Below are 22,566 nucleotides of genomic sequence, written 5' to 3' on the forward strand. Positions count from 1 at the left end.
TTTATACGTGGAGAGAGCAGACTGCGTTCACTGCCGGCTTTATACAGTAATCAGCCGTACATGCAGCCAGACACGGAAACGTGGCGGCCAGAGCAGGAGAATATATCAAATATAGAGAGAAGAGTAAACAAGGCAGATAGGGTCCTCTGCATCGATGCCATGGCTGGGTGCCGGATGAGGCGTGTCTATACTCGCCTACACCACAGACCTCCCGTGCTACTCTGTTCAGTCTCATGGACACATCTCCTTCACGACGAACATATCCACGGCTCATCCCAGATGGAAATTCCCGAATGAAACTCGACACGCCTCCCATCAAAGATGGCTCAGTACGACTCTCTGGCCTCCTCGTACGACATCCTCGACCGCCTTCCGTACCGAGCAATGGAAGTGCACAATGTCCGACTTGCCATGGAACCGCTGCTCCGGCCCAACATGGCTGTTCTCGAACTTGCGTGCGGCACGGGCTTCTACTCTTCGCGGCTTCTCGACTGGGGTGTGGACTCCCTCACGGCAATGGACATTTCTCCCGCCATGCTTGCCGCCGCCGCCGCACGAGTGCCGGCCCATGTGCAGGCGGGACGTGCTCGCTTCGTCGAGGGAGACGGCACCAAGCCCCAGTCGTTTGCTCCCGATGGAAGCCCGGGTTGCTTCGACCTGGCCGTTGGGGCGTGGTTCCTCAACTACGCTCACTGTAAATCGGAGCTTGTCTCCATGTTCCAGAGCATCTCGCTCAACCTCACTTCCGACGGCCTTTTCGTGGGCGTCGTACCGCATCCCACAAACCATCTCGGTCCACGCGCCGCGGCGCACGGCAAAGAACCGCTCAACAAGATGTGGCCCCGAAACGAATACACCGAGGAGCTCGAATCAGGCGACGGCTGGTGGCTCCGGGTCTTTCTGAATGACGAGGGGGTTGACTTTAGGACGTGCCACATGAAGCGGCAGGTGTACGAGGAGGCGGCGAGACTCGGGGGCATGAAGGGCAAGCTGGAGTGGAGGCACGAGATGCTGCTTGGAGACGAGTGGGCAAGGGGATATAACTTGACGCGTCACGAGTGGGAGGTGCGCGAGGCAAACCCTCACCTGGGGATACTGGTTGTCTGGAAGGCGTAGGTGAAGGGTGCGGTCCATACTGGCAGACGAAGAAATTGTTGTTGTTTATATCCAAGTCATGGATGGGCTCGCAATAACGAGGCAAGCCTATGATACATGAATAGAGCCGAGGACAATTGGGAATACACTCAACTCAAAGCTCCATCGCTGCCTTCGCCATGTCCCGGGAGCTGAGTTGTCGCCGGTGCCACTATGCCCCGGGAGAATCACCCCGGCCGTCACGGCCATTGGTATTGGAAGCGACAGGCCAACGTACAAGCCGTATCATCGGCACGTTCACCGTGCGCTGAGATATGCGCGTTTGGCCGCCAGCCAGGATGCAAACCGCCGGCGCCAAGAACATCTCGAGGGACTGCTGGCTCTCTTTCATGGCTCCCTAGCCAGTGTCCCAGGTAAATGAAGCGTTCATTTCTCCTTCTACCTCAGCATCGTTGGCGGCGGGTTTCTGCTCCTGACGGAGTGGAGCTGCGAGAGGCACCAGGGAAGAAGGGGCAGAGGTCTCTGCTCCTGGGCCATATGTATACACCAGAGGTGGCGCCGGCCATCATGGTGCGATTACTAGTCCACGGCCCCTGGCATCAAAGACTTGCCTGAAGCACTCGGCTCGCTCGCTCGGCGGCCTCCTGGCACCGAGGTCCACGACATCTGCATATAGTGTGCTACAGCCTTTTCTGTCCAAGGGATCCATGGATACACCTTCTATCGTTCCTGGCGGGACTTTGGGCCCGAGGGCTCGCCGACTGCCCCGATCTGGAAGGCTGCCGCAGGGTGGACTGCCCACTTGAGTCCGGCAGCGTTTCGGCGGCTGTACGAGTCTGTCGATGGTGAGCATCTTCAGTGTCTGGGTGGGTGGGCATGCCGCGTATACTGAAGTGGACGGGGCTGGTCACGTTGGATACTGGCATGATACCTTGTAGTTGAATGATGCCGTTGTCGCCGGGCTCTGCCATCAGTGCGAGCGCCTGTAGCATTCTCAACCGCTGCTGGAACCGGCGCGGTTTTCTAACGGGGAAAGGGCCCTCTGGTGACACTTAGGGTCTACACGAATCAAGCACCAATCGCTTAACTCGCCATGGTCTCGAAGGCCATAGTCCCGGGCGTAGGCGACACGTAAGGGCGTAGATTGCAGTAGTGTTGGCTTTGCTCTTGAGCGGTTGGCTCATGTGCCGCATCCGTTACGACACGGCGCGGGCATGGTGGCTGGCGAGGACATCGTAGGCGCTGGTTGAAAGAGGGAGAGTCGTCGAAGTGGAATCGGATTGCTTAGAGTCGGTTCGGACATGGTTCGGACGACTCAGGCAGACTGCGGCAAGTTAGCAGAGGCCCGGGATGAGGCAGGCAGAGACGAAACCAGGCGCGCCTTGGGCTGAGGAAAAGCGCGAATGAAAGAGAAGCCAGGCCGCAGAGCACGCAAAAGCTCGGTTGGAGTTTTGTACAGCCAGCAAGCCAAGGTGGCAGCAAGGAGAGGCTCCGCTGTTCTGCTGCTGCCACCTTCCCATAGACCCTTTGGCCAAGGATTGCCCAAAACGGATCCCGTGGCGCCCACTCGGCTGGCTTGACTATCTTAGGTACAGTAGGTGCTGTAGGTGCTGTGGGTAAGCTGTAAGCTGTATCTTAGGTGAAGGACTGCCCGTAGACTGGTTTGTCCTAAGGTAATCTCGAGGGCGCATGACGTGACAGACTCTCGTGCGTTAGACTGGGCGGGTCCTTGTCCAGCTGTTCTTAGCCTCGTCTATTAGTAGCTTGTGATGATTCCGCTTCACCACTTTTATTATATAGACGCAGGCAAGGCCAGAGCCAATTACATCAATTACATAGCACCGCTTTCATTATATCCCCCCATCCGCGCGCTCTCTCTCTCTTTTCCTCTCTCTCTCTCGTTCCTCCCCCCACTGTTTCCTTTGCTATTCCTTACCGCCTCTGTTTGCTTCAGCTTTTCATCTTCTCCCCCCCCCCGGACGAGTGACGAGAGAGAACCGCCATGGTCAACCGCCGCAAGAACAGCAGCGATGGCGACAAGCTGTCTGGTGAGCCGCAAGCAGCCAACACCTACAATGACGACGCCACTCCCCGCTACGGCGCCATTGAGTCGCCGAGCTTGGAGGCCCGCGACGACAGCCTCATGGATCCCGACTCAGGCGTCAAGCGAGGTCTGAAAAACAGGCACCTGTCCATGATGGCTCTCGCCGGCATCATCGGCCCGGGCTTACTCGTCGGCGCGGGAGGCGCCTTGAACAGCGGCGGGCCCGCCTCGCTGCTCATCGGCTTCGGCATCATTGGTATTCCCTCTTTCTGTGTTATTTTATGCCTTGTCAAGCACTCCCAACTAACATTGCCAGGCCTCATCGCCTTCGCCATCATGCAGTCGCTCGGCGAGGTGACGACGCTCTTCCCCGGCGGCGGCTCCTTTGTCTCGCTGGCTGAGCGCATGGTCGACAAGTCCTTTTCCGTCGCCGTCGGCTGGAACTACTTCATCATCTGGGCCACCGTCCTCGCAAACGAGTACAACGTCATCTGCAGCATCCTCACCTACTGGGCGCCCAGCGTCCCGCTCTGGGGCTTCTTCCTCATTCTCTGGACCGTCTTCATGGGCTTCCAGCTTCTCGGCGTCGAGGCCTTTGGCGAGGCCGAGTTCTGGCTCGCCCTCTTCAAGATCCTCGGCCTGACGGCATACTTCATCTTCTCCATCGTCTACGCCGCCGGCGGCCTCGCGGGCCAGACCCAACCTCTCGGCTTCCGCTACTGGCACGACCCGGGCGCCTTCAACAACAATGGCTTCCGTGGCGTTGCCGTCGTCTTCATCTTCTGTTCCACCTTCTACGCCGGCGTCGAGTCCGTCGCCGTCGCCGCCACCGAGACGAGAAACCCGGGGGTCGCCGTGCCCCAGGCCATTCGCCAGGTCTTCTGGCGAATCATCTTCGTCTACATGGGCTCGGCTCTGTTCTTCGGCATCACATGCCCGGCCGACGCCGAGGGGCTGGTCAATGGGGGAGCAAAAGCACTCCAGAGCCCCATGACCATCGCCATCCAGAACGCTGGATGGCAAGGAGGTTGGCCTCCCTGTTCATCCCCTACCCCCCCCTCTCTCTCTCCCATAACACGCACCCGACTCCACTCATAACATACCGACGGCTGCAACACGGCCTGATTCCATGTCTCTGACCCTTCCTCACAGGCGTCCACCTCATCAACGCCTTCATCTTCATCACGTGCGTGTCGGCCATCAACTCGTCTATTTACATCGGCTCTCGGACCATTTTGTACATGGCGCAATCTGGCAAAGCCCCCCGATTCATTGGCTGGACCAACAAGATGGGTGTCCCCGTCTGGGCCATTCTCATCACCAACGCCTTTGGGGCGATCGCCATGATGAACGTGTCGACTGGTGCGTCCACGGCTTACGGCTACATCGTCAACCTCTCGGGGGTGAGCACGTTTCTCGTCTGGGGAAGCATCAGCTTCATCCACATTCGCTTCCGCCGCGCTTGGACCATGCAGAACCGCGACATCAACGAGGTGCCCTTCAAGAGCATGTGGTACCCGTTCATTGCCTACTTTGGACTCGCCGCCACGGGCTTCCTGGCCCTCGTTCAGGGCTGGACGAACTTGTCGCCGTTTGACGCTGCCAAGTTCGTTGACGCATACATCCTCTTGCCGCTGTTTGGAGTCATCTACGTTGTATGCAAGCTTTACTGGAGAGGCCAAGACAAGTTCAAGCGCAGCTGGGAAATCGACCTGGACGGCGGTAGGAGAACGGACCTGGACAACAAGGGGATGGTTCCCGAGGACGAGTCTCTGGTGCAGGCCAAAGTTCCTTTTTGGAAGAAACTCTGGAAGTCGTGATAAGCCTGAGTCCACCCTTTCCCACCCACTTTCTTTCCTCTTCATATTCCTCGTCAATTTTTCTGTACTTGCATCGGATATAGACACGGACATTCGTGTGACGAACAGCATCATGACCTCGGGGGATCAGTAGGGTCTGCCGCGGGGCGGAGTCACGGAGTCATGGAGTCACGAGAGACGAGAGACGAGTTTTCTTCTTCTTTTTGCATTTTCCGTCGCATGAGTTGCGTGCGGCCTGACTTGGATGCTGGATCTTGACATGGCGGTCTTTGGAATCGGTTGGAGCCGAGGGCATACTCTTGATTCCCGACACCGGCCGTTTGTGCATCCGTCTTGGGACACGATCGTAGAGGTTGCGGCGGATGCCAAGCAAGACGCATCAAGACTTGCTCGCCGCGAATCGAATCGAAGTTGCTCTCGATGCCCCATCTCCCTCTCGTGAGATGACAGGGCCTCTGAACCGGCATCTGTGCCATGCGATGGCTGGGGATCTCGCAACGCCCCGGCACACTTTCGACTTCCCCTCCCCCTTTTTTCAATGGCTTGCATGGTCTTGAAGTTAACATGTATACAGCCCGGCAAGCAGTGGCCCTGTTTCGCCAGGCCGCATCCAGGCCTCGCCCGTTTCTGGCTCCCAGGTCTGCTCTGCTGGGTCCTCGGCTCGAGCCTGTCAGCCTGCCACTTTGGCAGAGACACTCGTCATTGAACGAAGAGGGCCTTGAACGGTTCGTCCTCGGCACGAGGTCGGGCTCATTGTGGCTTGGCCGCTGATCAGGTGCGTTGTTTTGGCTCAACGCGGCCATACCCACCACCCATCTACATACACGAGAGATAAGCTACAACCTTGCTCGGAGAGGAAAGTGTGTTTTGTGAGCGTGAGCTGCAAAACCAACGCGAGCATGATATGTCAAACACGTGAGCCGACCTGTATGCTTCGTCTCGATGTCGACGAGGGGGAGGGGGCGCCGTGGCAAACCTGGCTGGCTGCCCACCCACAGGGCCGCCTAGTACTGTACTGTAGAGCGCATGCCCGCCTAGCATATGCGTGGCAATGTGCATCAGCCGCCCTGAGCTGGGCTGAGCATCACCCGTCACGGGTATGCGTTTGGGCCAAGACTAGCCTAGCAAGCCGTAGACTCAAGACGAGAGTGACAAGTTCTCCCACCAAGGTAATGTTTACGCAAAGGGTTGAAGATGAGCTCCTTGCTTGGCCATGGCGGGGCCTCTTGGTACCGGCCCAGGGCGATGACCGTGCGTGACGGCGCCAAGATTAAGCAAGATGGCTCAAAAGAGCTGATGCTCTTCCTGGGACGGCAGTTGGTCGTGTAGGTTGTAGATGTGATCGTCTGCTCCCGCCGCGCCACAAAGCTTGTTGGTGTGGCCCGCATGTGCTAGTACCGAGCTTTTGCCCGTCTGGTTCTCCAAGGTACTTTGCGAGACTCGGGTGCCCCTCGCAAGCGCCTTGCCCCGCGTGCAGCTACAGTGTAAGCTCACGTACCTGGCAGCTGCGGTGGCGTACTGCCGAGGTACCTCAGTCCCACAGCTTCCATCGTCGTCATGCCTGTGCGTGGTGGCATGAGCTGGCCCTTTTCCTTTCTCTTCCTCCCTCGTTGCGCATGCATCAGCCGCCCAGTCATTCACGCAACAAAGGAGCAAGTCGGGGACAAAGAGAAAGACGATACCGAAGACGAGAAAAGGGCATAGCGCTCGTTGCATCGACTGCAAACCCCGGCCGCATACTCCTGCGCGAACCCCCCTCAATCAATCAAGCTTGTCTCGCCCTTGCAAACTGGAGAGCCGCAGTCACCAACTAATACCATAGCTGTCCTCCGCCATTCCTTCGCACACACCACCACCGACCGTCATCACATGTCTTTTCGCAATCCTGCCAGCCATCCGCGCCGCCAGCCTCCTCCATCCCGTCCGCTGCTCCCTTGGTGGTGACGGGGCCGACGAGGTTCACGACACTCCCTGGGCTTCCAAGTCGAATGAATGCCCCCGCTAAACCCCTTCCTGGCCGCCTTCTTCAAGAGCTCCGTCGTCGCCCAGTGCACCCCCGTCCAGCACCATATCCTGCTCGTGCCCCTGACGGATGTCCTCCTCACCCACCGTGACACCGAGAACGGCCTGCCCGCCGCAGAGGCCGTCGCCACGGACGAGTTCCTGACCAGCCATGTCCTCCGCATCCCGAGCCCTGATGCCTCCGCCGCCGGCAAAGACAGAGACGCCCTCGCCCAGAATCTACGCGACCTGAGAGGCAAGGCCAAGCAGTTCTCCACGCTCAACGGCCGCAGCGTCGTTATCAAGGATTCCTTCGTCTACAGCAGCAAGGGTGACCGCCACCTGCCCGGGCCCAACGCTTCAATATGCTAACAATCCCTTTGCAGGCTTCAAGATCACTACCCAGGCCCAGATCCTCAACGACGCCACCTGGTACCCCGACGTTTTCGAACCCAGACAATGGCTGCTATACTTCATCTCGAGGCCCCTCGTCGGCACCTGGGACGAGGTCAAGATCGCCCCGGCACTCCTCATCCACGGCATCAGGGAGATCAGAGCGGCAGAGCAAGGCGGGGAACTGGGCGCCGAGTCGTCGGAAAGCGTCATGCCTCGCAAAAAGGATATTCGGAGCTTCCACGATCTTCTCAACCACTTCCCCATGATTGCTCGGCAGATGCAGGTCGGCCTCGACAGGCTCTTTCTCGAGTTCACGGCCGTCTTCGAGAAGCCTCTTCCGCCTCCACCGTCCGCCCCAGATATACCCGATCCGCAACCCAAGGGCCCGATAGCAACCGCGACAAACAGGGCCCGTTCCAGCAGCCTCGGCTTGACCAACGGCAACGAGTCTCGCGCCAGTCTGCCCGTGACGGAGAACTTTTATGCCGAAGACGACGAGGATGTCATGAGGGCGGCGCTTGAGACGGCCGTCACAGCGGCCATAGACCTCTTTCAAGGCGTCGACAAGCAACAGCTGTCCCTGCTGGGCGCCACCACCGACCTGACTGGTCCGCTTGTCGAGAAGCTGATTGAGCGCTACGTCACCGAGAATGTTCACCATTTGCTCTTTCCAAAGCTCAGCCTCCTGAAACGCCCTGAAGACCTGGAACTCGAGTCCAAGATCAGGCAGATGGAATTTATCGACATTTCGCAGCTAGGTATCGCCATCGACGGCGGCTCGCGGGCCAAGCACGACCTCCTCATCCAGCTTGGGCCCGTCACAGAGGAGTTCAAGAAGATCGCCTGCGCCCGCAGCCCGGGCGAGATGATGGACACGCTGCTGTCGACCACCAAGACGGTCTCACACCTGACTCGCATTTCCAAGACGCAGGGCAACGGCGAGGAGCCGACGTCGGAGAAGACCATCATGACGGTCAACGCCGACACCCTCGTTTCGCTTTTGCTGTACGTCGTCATCCGGTCGCAGGTCCGCAACCTCCAAGCAAGGATCACCTACGTCAGAAACTTCATTTTCGTCGACGACGTGGAGAGCGGGGAGATGGGTTATGCCTTGAGCACTTTTGAAGCCGTGCTGGCATATCTGGTCATGGACTCGGCCGGCTTGCGCAAGGCCAGCAGACGAAACAGGGCGCTGTGGGAGGCGACCAAGAAGGGAAACCTGGATGACTTGAGAAATATTATGGAACCAAGCACCTGCGCCATTGAGGATGCCGACGATGACGACAAGGACGGAGGGGACATGGACGACGGCGGGATGCGGGTGAAATTCGGAGCAGACCAGCACTCCTCGTCCAACATGTGGACGTTGACGAATGGCTCGCCCAGAATGACCTCACTACCCGCGACGGCTGCAGACCGATTCTCGCACGGCTCTGGCCTGAGCCACGTATTTCCTTTTCAGGCCAAGGGCGATTACGGGGCAGATCTCCTTCCAGCAAAGAGGATCAAGAGGGTCGCCATGGACACGAGGAGCCTGTCGAGCGAATCTGAATTCTCCTTTCACTCCCGCACGGCGAGCATTGGCACCATTGGGAGCGCGCTCGAGGGGGACATATCGGTGGAGAGGCTGGCTCAGACGAGCGACCCGTTTGGCGAATCAGTGCTCATGATGGCGGTCCAGAACGAGCGGCCAGCCTCTCTCAGATATCTGCTGGCCCTCTCCGGCTATTATCCGCTGGACGTGATTTTGCAAGACATGAATAACGAGGACACGACGCTTCTCAGCGCAGCCATCCAACTGGGCCATACACAGCTGATAGACGTGATCCTAGATCACGTCGTCTCGCTGGCCACGTGCGAACAACTTACCCATTACTTGTTTGAGCAGGACATTTGGGGCCGCAGCGTCGGCCACTATCTCTTCCACGCACCGTACCTGATCAGCCGGATCGGCCGCTTCATACCATGGCGCCAGCGAGATAAGAATGGCCAGACGCCACTGTTTGCGCTGTGCCGATCCTACGACCACGCCGACTACCACAACATGGTCGAGACTGGCCTGAGAGTCGCGCAAGAGGCACAGGGTGACGGGCAGCCGCTGCACGTCGACGACCACGTCGACGGCAAAGGGAACACTCTGCTGCACATCATCAACGACGCGAGACTGGCCATGAGGATCCTGCATTCCTGCGACGTGGAAGTGAACGCGACCAACGACAAGCGGTTCACGGCGCTCATGGTGGCGAGCAAGTACGGGCGGTACGACATGGTGAGGTGTCTCTTTGCGGACCCGCGCGTGGACGTGGCGGCGAGAGAGCTGCGAGGCCTCACGGCGGTGGAGCTGGCCAAAGACGACGACGTGCGGAACAAGATTGACGACCTGGGGCTATTTAGCATGCCGGCCGGGCGGGACGGACGCATCACGGGTGTTGTGCGGGCGTATTTCGTCGAGGACGGGAGCGTGCGGCTCGTGCTCAAGTCGGCGGCGCCGACGGACCACGACAGCTACACGGTGACGACGAGCCGGCGGTCACTGGCCGAGTTTGAGCGGCTGGCCCATCTCCTGGCGCAGGAGCACCCGGCGTCGTGGATACCACCCATGGCGGACACGCGGTCGCCGTTCCAGCTCCCGACGAAGCCGTCACGGGCGCTCTTGCGGCACATCCAGGCCAGGGCAGACTGGTTCTTGAGAATAATGCTGAACCACCCGACGCTGTCGACGCACGAGATGCTGTGGGAATTTTTCCTGGTGCCGGAACTGCAGCTGGACGCGATGGAGCAGCGGACGAGGCTCAAGGTGGAAACCCGGACGGAGAAGATCAAGGAGGAGTACGAGCCGGTCGAGGACGTGAGGGAGGTGGAGCAGTTTGCGAACCATGCCAAAGACATGGTGAGGAGCGTGGGCTATTCGACCAAGAGCGTTACGAGGAGGGCCAACGGCGTCGAGCTCGCGTCATCCGGTAAGTCTCGGCCCGTCGTCCCTTTACTGCAGATGCTGACTTTGACTGATTTGCCAGATTTGCACGATTCCCTGGTTCTCCTTCACAGGCAGGTGGCGGCGGTTGAGTTTCTTCCCACGTCGCACGTTGTTGCGCTCGAGGCGTACGTCAGGGCCATGGCACCGACTCAGTCGAGCCCGCAGACGGTGTTGCATACCGCGCTGTTGGCAATGCAGTCGACGGTGCAGGCTCTCCTAATGTCGCTGTCACGACCGGCGACGCTGATCAACAGGATCTGGGCGGCGAAGAGAGAGGCGGACAGGAACGAGAACGCGGCGGGGCGGTCATCGCGATGGCCGCTTGGTCTTTTGGACGAGACGAGACAAAGGCTGCAGGATGGCAAAGAGCTGCGGGCACGCAAGTCGCGCGAAGAGGCCGAGTACGCGTCGCGGGAGCTGCGGCACACGCAGCAGACGGTGGCGGCGGAGCTGGCGGGATGGCAGGACATGCACGAGAAGATGGGACGAAGCGCGATGCGGGAGTTTGCGAGGGGCATGGCGGTGCAGGAGCGGATGAGGCTAGACGGGATGATGCGAGCGCTGAGGAGGGTCAGAGGGGGCGGAGTGGGGGCGGACAAGCAGGCAGCGGCCGGGGCCGTCTCGGGAGCACAGGGACAAGGTGGCTGAGGCGCGAGAGCGAGAATCTTGGTCGCGTGACGGTCGCGGTGGCACGCCAAGGTCGGACGACTGGTGGAGGCGGCTACCGGGGGAAGGATGCGAGGCTCACGACTGCACCAGCGAGGAGAGCAAGACAGGGGCGCGGGCTGTTTGACGAGTGTCGTCTACTGTGTGGCCTGGGGTTCCCACGGCGCTGGAGGGCTAGCGATGGTTTATATCTACCTTGGCACATGACGATGGCGAGGGGGAGGGGGGGGGGCGTTTGGCGTTGAAGACGACGTCGAAGGGACGAGGGCGAGTGGCGTGTTGCCAGTGCGTGCATTGTCACGAGATTTACGTGGACATAGCTATGCATGTCGATATATCCATGTGAACAGGACACTCAACGAATCATAGCTCGGAGGCTGCCGCCGGCGCGTCAACGGGGGGCGCGGGCGCGTGCGGGTTGGCAGCCAATGGAAGGGGCAGGAGGGCGGATGAGGCTCGCATGGCTGACGCGGTGCGGTACGCGCCTGGTGGGCAACACGGCTTACAGTAATAGCCAAGTTTATTAGGAGGCAGAGATCCAATGTGTTGCAATTCCAGGGCTCGATGTTAGCCGCCGGGCTGGGCGGTGCAATGTCGCGGCTTGGAAGGACGTTGAGCACGCGTGACCTTTTTCAGGTAATACGCAGGCGACTGACTTGTACGAATACCGAGTAATTAACGCGAGCGCATAAAGGACAGTAGGGAAGCGGTCGCGGTCTGTCGGAAGGGGGGGCGCGACGATTCTGCGATGCGGTGCGGTGCGGTGCGATGCGATGCGATGCGATGCGATGCGATGCGATGCGATGGGGCAGCGAACCGTCCAGGTGTGCGCGCGTTGGCTGTCTGCCGACAGCCAATTCAGAAGACGTAGGCTCATCAGCCTGAAACACGATTGAAGAAGAAACGAAGAAGCCCATGTGCATACGCAGTGCAGTGCCTGCAGAGACGACGCTGGCCACTCAGGCGGCCGGCGCCTGCAGCAACCCGGCGCGCGCTCAGAGGACGGGCGCGCGTCTCTCGACACTGGCCCGGTCATTGGCCCGGTCATTGATTGGCCCGGTCATTATTGGCTCTGCCTGGAGGCTCGTACGCGTCCGTCGTCGGTGGTCGTTGTCCATGATGGGCCAGCAGCCGGAACGTGCCGCGCTCGCGCCTATATGGAGAGAGAGAGAGAGAGAGAGAGAGAGAGAGATGGCCATGGCAGGTGGTCGCAGATGGACTGAAAAGATAAAAAGAGTCGTCCGTCTCCGGCGTTGCCGTTCCAATCATCCCCCCCTTGTTTCCCGTTAGACGCCCGCTGTCTCTTTCTTTGCTGCCTTTTTCTCGTTACTCGGTTCTTCCTTCCTCCTTCAACAGACCAGACCGCCTCTCCGCCCGTATATACATTTCTTTTGTGACCCAAAGTCTCCTCTTGCTTGGACTCTTCAACGACTCTTCAACCTCATTCCCAACTTCGGACCAACAAGATATACCCCTCTAGACGAGCCGGCCTCACCTTTGGCAGATCCGAACAGACTCTCTCTTTGCCTTGCTTCCACTCACTGGCTGGAGCTGGCCTCCGCCATATATAACCAGACACAACACCTCTTCGCTAATACAACCAGCCATGCCTGCGTGAGTCCACCTATCCCACGACCCGTGGCAACTCCTGCTGACTTGCTTCCAACAGTCTGGAAGCCGGCGTCGCCTTCGACTTCACCTTTCCTTCCCCCTGTACTCCTCCTCCTCCTCCTCCAAGCCAGCCCGCCCTGGCCATGGACAGCGACGATGCCGCCTTCTTCGCCTCCTTTGACTCGTCTTTCCTCGACATCCCATGCTTCACCCGCCGCCATGTCCGCTCCTCCTCCAACGCCTCCTCGGCCTGCTCGGCCGTCTCCACCGTCGAGTCCACCCCCGACTCTGCCTGCACCCGTCTCTCCACACCCCCTCGCCCCAGCCCTCCGGTGCGCCATCACGGGCCCCTCCTGCTTCCCAAGATTCGCCCCCAGGACCAGGACTTTGACCAGAATCATCGCCCTTTGTCCACCAACCTGCGCCGCGTCCGCAACAAATCTCGGCTCACGCCCTCTTCTAAGCCTCCCTCGCGGGCCCCAAACGCCTCCCGCCATGCCCGCAGCTACACGAGCCCTGACTGCTTTGCTGGCCTGACTCCGTCCTCGTCGCCTTCTCCCCCCTCGTCTTCCGACCGCTTGACGGCTCCCTCCACCGCACACCAACGCGCAGCGTCCGAGACTGCGCCGCTCTTATGCTCCCCTGCTCCCTTTGCCCTCATCTCGGACTCGCAACACATGATGCCCTCCGATGTCTGGTCCTCCCGTCGCTCCTCGACTGGCTGCGCCATCGACACCTCGGCCCTCGACGACTACGACTTTGCCGCTTATCGTCCCCCGTCCTGTCTGATGCAGAGCATGCCGCTTCCCAGTGCCGCCAGCGCCGTCACCTCTTCCACTCGAACAGACTTGACCTTTTCCTCCTACAACCCGCGGGCCCCATCGCCGCTTGGCTTGCTTGCCTCATACCCCGATGACGACGCACCAACGACGATGATGACAACTACGCTTGTCGACTTCCTCACCTGTCCCAACCCGGCCGCCTCGCTCGTCCGCAACATCTCTTTGCCCCTGCGAGATCCCAGCATTAAGCACTTCTGGTGGGACGTTCGCAGCATCCGCTCTTGGAGCTCCTTCAACGCCTCAGCCGTCCTCGCTCTGCCCGGTGCCTCGGCTATGCTGACCACGCCCGTCCCGTCGCCCGTGCTCCCCCAGCCAAGTATGTCGTCGCGCCACCCGGAGACGGAGGCCTCTCTCCACGCCATATACATCTCCTTTTACCTGCCCAAGCTCAACGCGGCCTTGGCCATCTCGTCGGGCCGCCCGCTGCAGCTCTCGGTCCCGGCCAAGACGACCCACGGAGTCAACGATCTGCTCTTCGTGGCCAACGCCGACGGCGAGTCGGCCACGGCGGCTGCCTTATTTGGCGGCAAGCCCTCGGCGCGCCTTGTCGGCCTCGTCCGCAGCTTTGACCGCTTCAACACGGGTATGCGCGTCGAGGGCAACATCAAGCGCGTCGAGTACCTCCGCGGGCTCGCCGCCCTGCACTACGCCATGCGCGAACACGGCTGCCGCTACGGCTTCATCCTTACCGAGATTGAGCTCGTCCTCGTCCGCTACGGCACCGACTCGACGCCCTTCTTTGGCGACCTGGAAGTCACCTCGGTCCAGTTGGCCGCTTGCAACCAGCATGATGGCTATAGCACGGCCGCTCCCGAGACCCCCCTGACGGCCTGCCTCGCTCTCTGGGGCCTCTGCCAGCTCGCCAGCGACGACACCTCCGTGGGCCATGCCCACTGGAGGGCCGAGATTGGCGCCCCCGCCGCGGGCACCCGCCGCAAGGCGCGGCCGCGCGACGGCTGGATGCCGCAGCCGCAGCTGGCCGAGAAGCGCGAGGCCAAGAGGAGCCGCGGCTGGGTCTGGCCCGAGGACCCCATTGGCAGGAAGGAGCTCGGCAAGCGGGGTGTCCGCTATGGCGCCCCCTAAGCGTGTCTACTTCCTATGTGGAAAGGGACAAGAGGAGAATTGAGGTCTGGGACCGAACGGTTGAGTGTGCGTGGAGTGGAAAGGGGGTTTAAACGGCTGGTCCGTTTTCACGCCAAGGAGGCGCCGGGTAATTAGGGCAGCAGGGAGATAGAAGAGGCCTTGATAAGCGGCGGTCCCTTCCTCGGGACATGTTTGCGAGATAAAGGTTGGCGACCTGGGCCACGTTCTCGGCCAACCCTCACGGGATCAGGTCGAGAAATGCTCGGGATGAGGGCGGGGGGCCAAAGACAGGGAATTCGAATTGGATAGTCCCAAGTACCTACCTACCTACCTCTACAATGATGGATGGCACAGCTCATGTAACGCAATCCGTCGCCTGACGAGGGGCCATCACGCAGTACCTAATCGCCTCGCTCCGTGGTCTTCCATAAATCAGCCGGCTTCTGACCATGGGCGTGTTTCATGTAGGGGCGACGTGGCCATGAACAAAGCCCGGGATGCTTGCTTTACAATTTTTTTGTATTGCTAGGCACTAGAGCCTCTTTCTTTTTTTAACCTCATATTTACTACCAGTCAGGCATGCATCATCAGCCCTTGGCAGCGCCGGCCTTGATGAGCAGAATATCACCGTCCTCGACCACGTACTCCTTGCCCTTGGTCATCATCTTGCCCTTGGCTTTGACCTCGGCCTCGTCCCCGAGCTCCCGGAGAGCCTCGTAGTTGCAGACAATGGCCTGGATAAACGTCTTTTCAAAGTCGGTGTGGATGACGCCGGCGGCCTGCGGGGCCTTTGTGCCGACGCGGATGGTCCACTGGCGGACTTCGTCGGCGCCCGTGGTGAAGAAGCTGCCGAGCTGGAGCGTCTTGCGCATCTGTGTGATAATCTTGGGCAGCGCCGACTCGGCGCCCACGCTCTTCTGCTCCTCCCGGGCGGCCTCCTCCGTCTCGAAGCGCGTCAGACGCTCCTCGTACGAAACGGAGATGGGAATCACCGGGTCACCGGCCGAGTGCTCCTTGATCCACTCAGCGACCTTTGGCAGGTGCTTGTTCTTCTTGCGGACAAAGTCCCGCTCGGACAGGTTGACCAGATACACGACGGGCTTGGCCGTCAGGAGGAACAGAGGGTTGATGACCTCGACCTGAACTCGGGGTCAGTATGGAAAGCTCGAGATGCGGGCAAGAAAGGCAGTGTTTAGGCAAAAGAAGGACAGTGTTTGCTATCAGGTAAGATTTTATCTCATAATGCACTCTAGCGTTGTATTGGGTGAGGCATTCGACGAGCTGGGATTAGATTCAGGCCAAATGGCCTTTTGTCATCATGCAAACGGACACAAGGAAAAGTCGTGCGCGTGAAGAAAAAAAGAGGAAATGGCATTCTCACCTCCTTGGGGGTCCAGTCGCCCTTGCGGACGTCTTTGCCGTCCTGGATCCAGGCCAGGATCTTCTCAATGGTGTCCTGTTCCTGCTTTGCCTTTTTGAGCTCGAGGCTTTGGCCGCCCATGCGCGTCTTCTTCTTTTGGTTCTCCAGGGCCTTTTCGACAAACTCAATGTCTTTCAGCCTCAGCTCCTCGCTGATGATGTCGAGGTCACGCGTAGGGTTGACATCGCCCTCGACGTGGATGATTTCGGCATCGTCGAAGCATCGGACAACCTGGAAGATGGCGTCGACGGCGCGGATGTGAGATAAGAAAGCATTGCCGAGACCGGCACCGGTGGAAGAGCCACGGGTCAGACCGGCAATGTCATAGACGGTCAGGTTGGCGGGGACCTGGGATTTGGGCTTGTACTTTTCGCAGAGCCAGTCGAAGCGGGCGTCGGGGACAATAACGCGGGCCTCTTCGGGGTCAATGGTGGCGTAGGGAAAGTTCTTGCAGCGAACTGTCAGCGAGCGGCCGGGACCAAGCGCAGGCGCAAGAGGGCTCCAGTGCGTACAGCAGGGTTGCCGAGGGTGCATTTGGTGATGGCCTGGAACAGAGTGGATTTGCCGACGTTTGCAAGGCCGACCTGGCGAAGGGGTTAGCCCGAGGATTGTGTTTGCAGGGAACGTGGGGGGGGAGCTCACAATGCCACTCTTCAAGCTGTTCCCGGGCCTGCCGAGGGGGATTTTTTCTTCTTGGACGGGCTTTTTGGGCGGCATTTTGCGTGATTTTGCGTAGTGGCGACACGGGGTATATGAGAAGAGACGGGAGGGAACAAGGCGCGGAGCCAGTCCGGGAGAAGCACGCCGGGTTGCTGCGCGGGGGCGGGAGAAGAGAGAGAGGAGGGGAAGCACGCGGAGGGACGGGAGAGAGGGAGAGGGGAGGGAAGATGGGGAGGGAGAAATGGGAAGAGAAGGAGATGAGGAAAAGAGAGCGCGTGGACAAAAGGTCGGCGCAGTGCGAGTGGCCGTCGCCAGAGAAGGACGCGAGAGGGCAAATGGACGACTACCTAGGAGGTTGAAGCCATGCGGACAGGAGGATTTCTTGCCAGCGAGCCTCATCCTCCTCAGAGGGAGGAGGGGGAATGGAAAAATGTGTGTGTGTGTGTGCTTGCCAACCTAATGAAAAATGAGCTATTGCTGTCCCCTCCATTACTGGGGCATTTCTCTCGAGTGGCCCAATCAAAGCTGCTCTCTGCGCCGAGCCTTACCCGAAGGCTGTTAAGCAAGCCGCAGACGGATATTAGGGCAAGTGCGATGCCCAAAAGGCGTGAGCTCGAAAGATAAGATAACGTAGCCCAGAAAGTACCTACCTCGAGGTACCTTGGGTTGAACACTTTGAAAGTTGATGACGGTTCCCGCCATTTCATCGCCCTTTCATCACGGCCGTGCGGGGCTGTCGATGAGCACGAGGTCGGCTTGGGCGATTCAAACGACAGAGCCCATTGACGCCGAAACTCTCACCAAGATGGACCGACGACTCCCATGAGCGGGTTCGGACTTGAACAAAGAGTCACACCCGCTGTCCCAAACCCGTGCCATCAAGGGCATACGTTACCTTCGGATCCGTCGACACGCACGTCGATGCAGCACATCAATATTTCGGCACCAAAGCGCTTGCCTTGGTGCGCAGGGAAGAGGTTCCAATTCGCCACCCGGATCGTTTGCGCACAGCAGAACGCCCCATGAGCGGCACTTGACGTTGGACAAGGCCACCTTCTGATAAGAAAAGAGACAACGGGCATTCGGACGCACAGACGAGAGACTCGTATCTCCACGTATCTCAGTAGACGAGCGGGCTTGTTTTTGGCGGCGCCAAAATGGAGGCCAAGTGTTTGGATGAGGGTACAACTCATCCTCAACTCGTGGAAGACGCTACACGGACGTCACCCACGGCCTATGGATAGATATCCAAATGTCCTGGAACTTCGAGCCGCATTGTATCGTTGTACATATTTGGCAATGGCGGTTCCAAAGACTCCAATCAATGGCTTTGGATCAAGCGGCCCGTGGCGCCCCTTTTTGCCCTAGATCATGTCCGATTGGATGGGCGCTCGCATTGGCTTTCGGTGTCGAGCAACGACACATGCGTCTCGATGCTCGGCCAACTGGACGTCCTCCTGCAGTGCTACGGGCAAACTGGCTTGTATGGAAAGCCACGTTCACGGCATAAGCCACCATAGAGGCCAAGCTTGATGGAAACCGTATCGACAAAGTGCATGGCTCGAACACCATTCGTCGACTCAAGCGTCTTGGCGTGTATAAGACGTGCAAGCCCAACCCGCCCACCAAGGTTCATCCCTCCGCTCAGAAAGGCCATAAAAAAGGACTTTTCTGAAAGACTTGAGCAAAGCACGTCTCGCGAGCTTGAACCCTCCCGAAGTTCAGGTCTACTCTTTACAAGAATTTTTTTACCTCGCCTCCAACATGAAGGCTCTTCCTGTCTTGTTGTCAGCCGCTCTCCCAACGCTGGCTTTTGTAAGACGTCTTTTTGGCTTCGCCAACGTCAGGCGAGAGAGAGACTGACTGGTGTTAATCAACGGACAGGACGTTGCCGCGGCGATTCGCAAAGCTTCTCCCAAGGTTGGCCCTTTGTCCACCCAGACGTCGCCTGCGACACCGACTGATTGCATGTTAATGTGCTCAGGTCTTGCACGGAGACGCTGTTCAGCTTAGCAGCAACGGCTATGGGACCGGTCTTGTGCAAGAGCTTGTTTGGCACGGCGAGGTCAAGGCCGGCGAGCCCAACATGACATTGGCGGGAACTGTCCAGGAGATCTACGACAAGATCTCCATCATGAACCCGGACTTTTCCCACGATGGACTGTTCGACCAGTCTGAGCTCAAGAAGCGCGATACGAACGTGAGAAACTGTCAAGCCGTCGAGGTCACAAGCCGTGGTTTTGAGCCGAGACTAATCTCTGGATAGATTAAAGAGGTTGACTGCGATGCAGGAAGCCTCGTGTTTCGCAAGTACATCCACTCCGGGATGCATCGTGCGTTGAGCCTCAGACCCTTGATACTCTTCTGCTATTCCTGCTTTACAAAGCACGATTCTGACTATGCAAAGACTTGATGCGGGTTGGCAAAGGCAAACAGGTCTGCATTGCGCCAGGCGGTCGGCCAGGGGCAGGGGGCTGCGCTCGGGTCAGCTGCGAATGGGGAGCCGCCATCTTTCTCTGCAACGAGAACGAAAACTCGATACACATCCCGTGTAGACGTGTCGCCATCATCGCCGCGCGAATCGACAATGATTGCCAGGAGGTCAGCCAACCTCGACCTCATCTGTGCTTTGCCTCTCCAACACGGCAGGGACTCGCCGCGGCTGACTTGTGGAACACAGAATGATCGCATCGGCCGACCAATCTGGGTGCGTGGCGAGGTGAGTGCAACAGCGCGGCCACCCATGGTGACGCTTCTGGATGCCTTTGATGCTAAGCAGACTTATTTGTACTTGTAGGCTACCACGTCGGACAATTGGAGCGTCAGAATCACTAGGTCGAGGTGCTGAGCCGTTGCTGCACTTGGCCATTCTCTTGCAAGACAAGAATGGCTAGCAGCACTGGGCAGCGTATCCTTTGTCGATGCGTGCTCACGGCAACCATGGTCCGTCCCGACAAGTTTTAGCACGAGACACGACGATGAGATTTTTGGGTTGGTATCTCTTGTCAGGAGTACGTTCGAACGATCGCTTTCCCGACGAGAAGAGGCGGTGCGGTGGCAGCATACATTTCTACCTTCTTTTGCCACGTACAAGCAAGACACTGGCCAAGTTATGAAAAATCCTTGCGCTTTGGCTGTAATGCAATTCGTAAAGTATCGCCTGGCCCGTGCTATCTGGTGAATAGCGTGTCTGGTGCCTCACGTCGTGCCCGATCTAAGGCGCGACGAACACTGTGTTGTTGGTGTCTAAGGTAGGTAGGTAGGTAATTAGGTGTTGGTCAAGAGTTGGGACTGGAGTCGCTTCAATGTCGACTCCATCGTCACGTGCTGCCAGGTTCCGTTGCAGTGCGGAGCGCTCAAGGTACCAGTCCGAGTTGCGACATCTCGGGGCCCTGATACCGAAACAGCTGCATGGCGAGTCATGCGCTAACCCACGGTACTTGCCCTCTGCCGGATCGTCGGTTTTTCCCTGCAAAGCAGGTACGTACCTGCCAGTACGCCAAGCTGCGTCATGGCTCTTTTCGGCCTTTCTCGAACTGCGAGGCGAAACGCAAGCCCAGACCCCCAAGGCCAAGGTTCAGTTCCCACAGCCACGCCGCACAGCATCACTTGGCAGCCCGTCCGTCGTCCTCTTTTGTCGACGGTTGCTGCTGCTTCCCGCAAGCCCCATCATCTCTTCCCTCTCTGTCTCTCCCCCATCGCGCCGGCGGAGCCGCGTACGACTGGATCCATCGTCGCACACCAGCGCTGTCCTCGGCGTTATAGCACGAGACGGACTGTCGAGAGCATCTTTCTGTATCATACAATTTGGCTTCTTTCTTCATCGCCTCATGAATACAATCACCCTTCGTCAGCATTGTTGGCTTTGTTCACCGACGACGGCACTTCTCCTTCGCCTTTGAAACATCCCCCGCCGACTTGTTGCCTTACGGTGAGACAATCTCGGCCTGGCCTCGACATGCCCGCCCGCGACAACCCGGAGCCGCCTGCCAGCAGGCACAGGTCGACGCTGTCTCTGCAAAAGACGGAAATCACCATACACGTCTACGACCTTCTTCCGGTGAGCGCGCTTTGCCCCGGGACTAACAAGAGTCAGATCACCACGTTGCTCACGCTCTCCTACGTCCAGCCCGGTCGCATATCCTCCGTCCTGTGGACGTTTGGCGCTTCGCTGCTCCACTCGGGCGTCGTCATCAACGGCCGCGAATACGCCTACGGCGGCCACGACAAGCGCCGAGTGACGGGCGTCTACTGGACCAAGCCCAAGACGGAGCCCCCCGGCGGCACCTTTCGATGCGAGATCCTCCACGGCTTCACCCTCGCCACCCACGAGGAAATCGACGCCACCCTCCGCGCCGCCTCGGACGACTTCCTCGGCACCTCGTACAACCTCCTGACCAAAAACTGCAACCACTTCACCTCGTACCTCTGTCAGAAGCTCACGGGCACCCCGGGACCCGGCTGGCTCAACCGGGCGGCCAGCATCGGCGTCGCGCTTCCCTGCGTGGTGCCCCGCGACTGGATAGAGCCCCCGGAATACGACACGGCCGACGGCGAGCTTCTCGACGAAGTCGACGATCCCACGCACGAGCAGTCCCGCATGCTGCGCCAGTCCCGACCACACTTGCTGGCCCAGGGCGCGTCCGGCGAGGATACAGAATGGGACAGCGACGAGGAGAGACGGAAGGGGGACAGTGGCAAGGGAAAGGGCGCTGCGGTAGACACCGACGGCCGACATCTTCCCGCAGCGGAGAGGGCTCCGAGACGGTAGCGCCAGCAGGCCGCTCGGCATCCTCAAGTCTGTGCGTTCTTTTCATGCGACGCTTAACTGCTAGATACCGTGCGAGGCGTTCTGGAGTTGTCTTGGTTACTGGGTGGGAGTTTCGTTCGCGATACCATTGATTCTGATGTTTTTCTGACTTTGGACCGGGCAAGCCGTCTTTGTCGCTCTGCGGCACATGGGAAGCTCTCGGGTTCCTCCTGTGTGCGTGGCATAGGTCATACAAAATATGGTACAAAAATTCGCTCTCCCTTTTTCCCCTCCTCACTCCGCATGCGCCGGCCCGTTGAAAGTTCTTGACCATCTACAGACGCCTGGGTTTCTCGCTCCTCGTTCCGGCAAACTTGACGCGCGTCGAGTCGGCCACCCGGATAATCTTGTCGCGAAAGAACTTGCCCTCGGGGCTCATGAGGACCTTAATGGCGGCCTCCCTGCCGGGCCCGAAGCCTCGCATCACCAGCTCGAGGCGGTCGAAGCGGACGCCCGTGTAGACGAGGCGCTCCAGCACGTACTTTGTCAGCGAGTAGGCCGAGTCAAAGGTGCCGCGGCGGGACTTGCGGTAGCCGAGGTTGCCGCACGACAGGGACATGATGGGCTCGCGGTTGGGCCTGGTGAAGGTGATGTGGGTGTTGTGCCGGTGCGAGAAGACGTGCAGGTGATGGGGCTCGAGGTCGGCCGCCGCCCGGGGCATGGTGAGCTTGGCCGGGTCGCCCGAGAGCGGGCTCGTGTCGATGGTGGCCGTCTTGCCGAGGGCCTTCATGACGAGGCGCTGCGAGATGTCGTCGGTCGGGTTCTGCGGCTGCGCAGCCTGGCCGGTCGCCAGGGAGCCGCCGAAGAAGTCCCTCAGCGGCTTTTCCGCTGGCGGCGTGCGCAGGGGCGGCTCCGGGGAGGTCTCGTCTTGCCGTCGCGGCCTCGTCGTGGACAGGAGCCGCGTCGTCGTCGTCGTCGTCGTCGTCGTCTGCAAGGGCCGCCCGAGTGCCGCGACTCGAGGGGCTCCAAGGGACGGTAGTGCCGCGAGGCAGCGCGTCAGTGGGCGGCTCATCTCAATGGCATGGCCGTCGCGGCCGTTGTGACGTGCTTTGCGGGTTGCGTTGTGGTGCCCGATGGTTTTATTTTTGACTTGAATAAAAGCAGGGATCAATTGCTCGGCCCAGTTAAAGCTGTAGGCTAT

General features: G+C 59.4%; 8 protein-coding genes across 8 annotated transcripts; 6 read left to right on the forward strand and 2 right to left on the reverse strand.

The window, feature by feature from the left end:
* Window positions 1-321: 321 nt before the first annotated feature.
* HRG_01014 (methyltransferase domain-containing protein) lies at window positions 322-1,116 on the forward strand (the record flags this gene model as incomplete). Its single annotated transcript, XM_044859485.1, has 1 exon — window positions 322-1,116. One exon carries the CDS (start codon window positions 322-324, stop codon window positions 1,114-1,116), a length of 795 nt encoding a protein of 264 aa, XP_044725885.1.
* Window positions 1,117-3,097: 1,981 nt separating this feature from the next.
* On the forward strand, window positions 3,098-5,092 carry HRG_01015 (amino acid permease domain-containing protein; the record flags this gene model as incomplete). The annotated part of the gene is made up of 5 exons (XM_044859486.1): window positions 3,098-3,395; window positions 3,456-4,166; window positions 4,292-4,542; window positions 4,615-4,861; window positions 5,043-5,092. The coding sequence occupies 5 exons, from the start codon at window positions 3,098-3,100 to the stop codon at window positions 5,090-5,092; spliced, it is 1,557 nt and encodes a 518-aa protein (XP_044725886.1).
* Window positions 5,093-6,951: 1,859 nt separating this feature from the next.
* Window positions 6,952-10,981, forward strand: HRG_01016 (vacuolar sorting protein 9 (VPS9) domain-containing protein; the record flags this gene model as incomplete). Its single annotated transcript, XM_044859487.1, has 4 exons — window positions 6,952-7,291; window positions 7,347-7,704; window positions 7,765-10,316; window positions 10,374-10,981. The coding sequence occupies 4 exons, from the start codon at window positions 6,952-6,954 to the stop codon at window positions 10,979-10,981; spliced, it is 3,858 nt and encodes a 1,285-aa protein (XP_044725887.1).
* Window positions 10,982-12,605: 1,624 nt separating this feature from the next.
* HRG_01017 (putative sialidase) lies at window positions 12,606-14,535 on the forward strand (the record flags this gene model as incomplete). Its single annotated transcript, XM_044859488.1, has 4 exons — window positions 12,606-12,613; window positions 12,669-13,055; window positions 13,116-13,141; window positions 13,223-14,535. 4 exons carry the CDS (start codon window positions 12,606-12,608, stop codon window positions 14,533-14,535), a joined length of 1,734 nt encoding a protein of 577 aa, XP_044725888.1.
* A 587-nt stretch (window positions 14,536-15,122) lies between these two features.
* HRG_01018 (50S ribosome-binding GTPase domain-containing protein) lies at window positions 15,123-16,672 on the reverse strand (the record flags this gene model as incomplete). The annotated part of the gene is made up of 4 exons (XM_044859489.1): window positions 15,123-15,674; window positions 15,917-16,402; window positions 16,468-16,539; window positions 16,598-16,672. The coding sequence occupies 4 exons, from the start codon at window positions 16,670-16,672 to the stop codon at window positions 15,123-15,125; spliced, it is 1,185 nt and encodes a 394-aa protein (XP_044725889.1).
* Window positions 16,673-18,379: 1,707 nt separating this feature from the next.
* On the forward strand, window positions 18,380-18,881 carry HRG_01019 (uncharacterized protein; the record flags this gene model as incomplete). The annotated part of the gene is made up of 3 exons (XM_044859490.1): window positions 18,380-18,430; window positions 18,500-18,535; window positions 18,600-18,881. 3 exons carry the CDS (start codon window positions 18,380-18,382, stop codon window positions 18,879-18,881), a joined length of 369 nt encoding a protein of 122 aa, XP_044725890.1.
* Window positions 18,882-20,573: 1,692 nt separating this feature from the next.
* HRG_01020 (PPPDE putative peptidase domain-containing protein) lies at window positions 20,574-21,386 on the forward strand (the record flags this gene model as incomplete). Its single annotated transcript, XM_044859491.1, has 2 exons — window positions 20,574-20,675; window positions 20,745-21,386. 2 exons carry the CDS (start codon window positions 20,574-20,576, stop codon window positions 21,384-21,386), a joined length of 744 nt encoding a protein of 247 aa, XP_044725891.1.
* A 313-nt stretch (window positions 21,387-21,699) lies between these two features.
* On the reverse strand, window positions 21,700-22,437 carry HRG_01021 (ribosomal protein s11 domain-containing protein; the record flags this gene model as incomplete). Its single annotated transcript, XM_044859492.1, has 1 exon — window positions 21,700-22,437. One exon carries the CDS (start codon window positions 22,435-22,437, stop codon window positions 21,700-21,702), a length of 738 nt encoding a protein of 245 aa, XP_044725892.1.
* Between the last annotated feature and the right edge of the window lie 129 nt (window positions 22,438-22,566).

Source organism: Hirsutella rhossiliensis (assembly GCF_020360975.1).
Source record: "Hirsutella rhossiliensis strain HR02 chromosome Unknown scaffold00001, whole genome shotgun sequence".
Lineage (NCBI taxonomy): Eukaryota > Fungi > Ascomycota > Sordariomycetes > Hypocreales > Ophiocordycipitaceae > Hirsutella > Hirsutella rhossiliensis.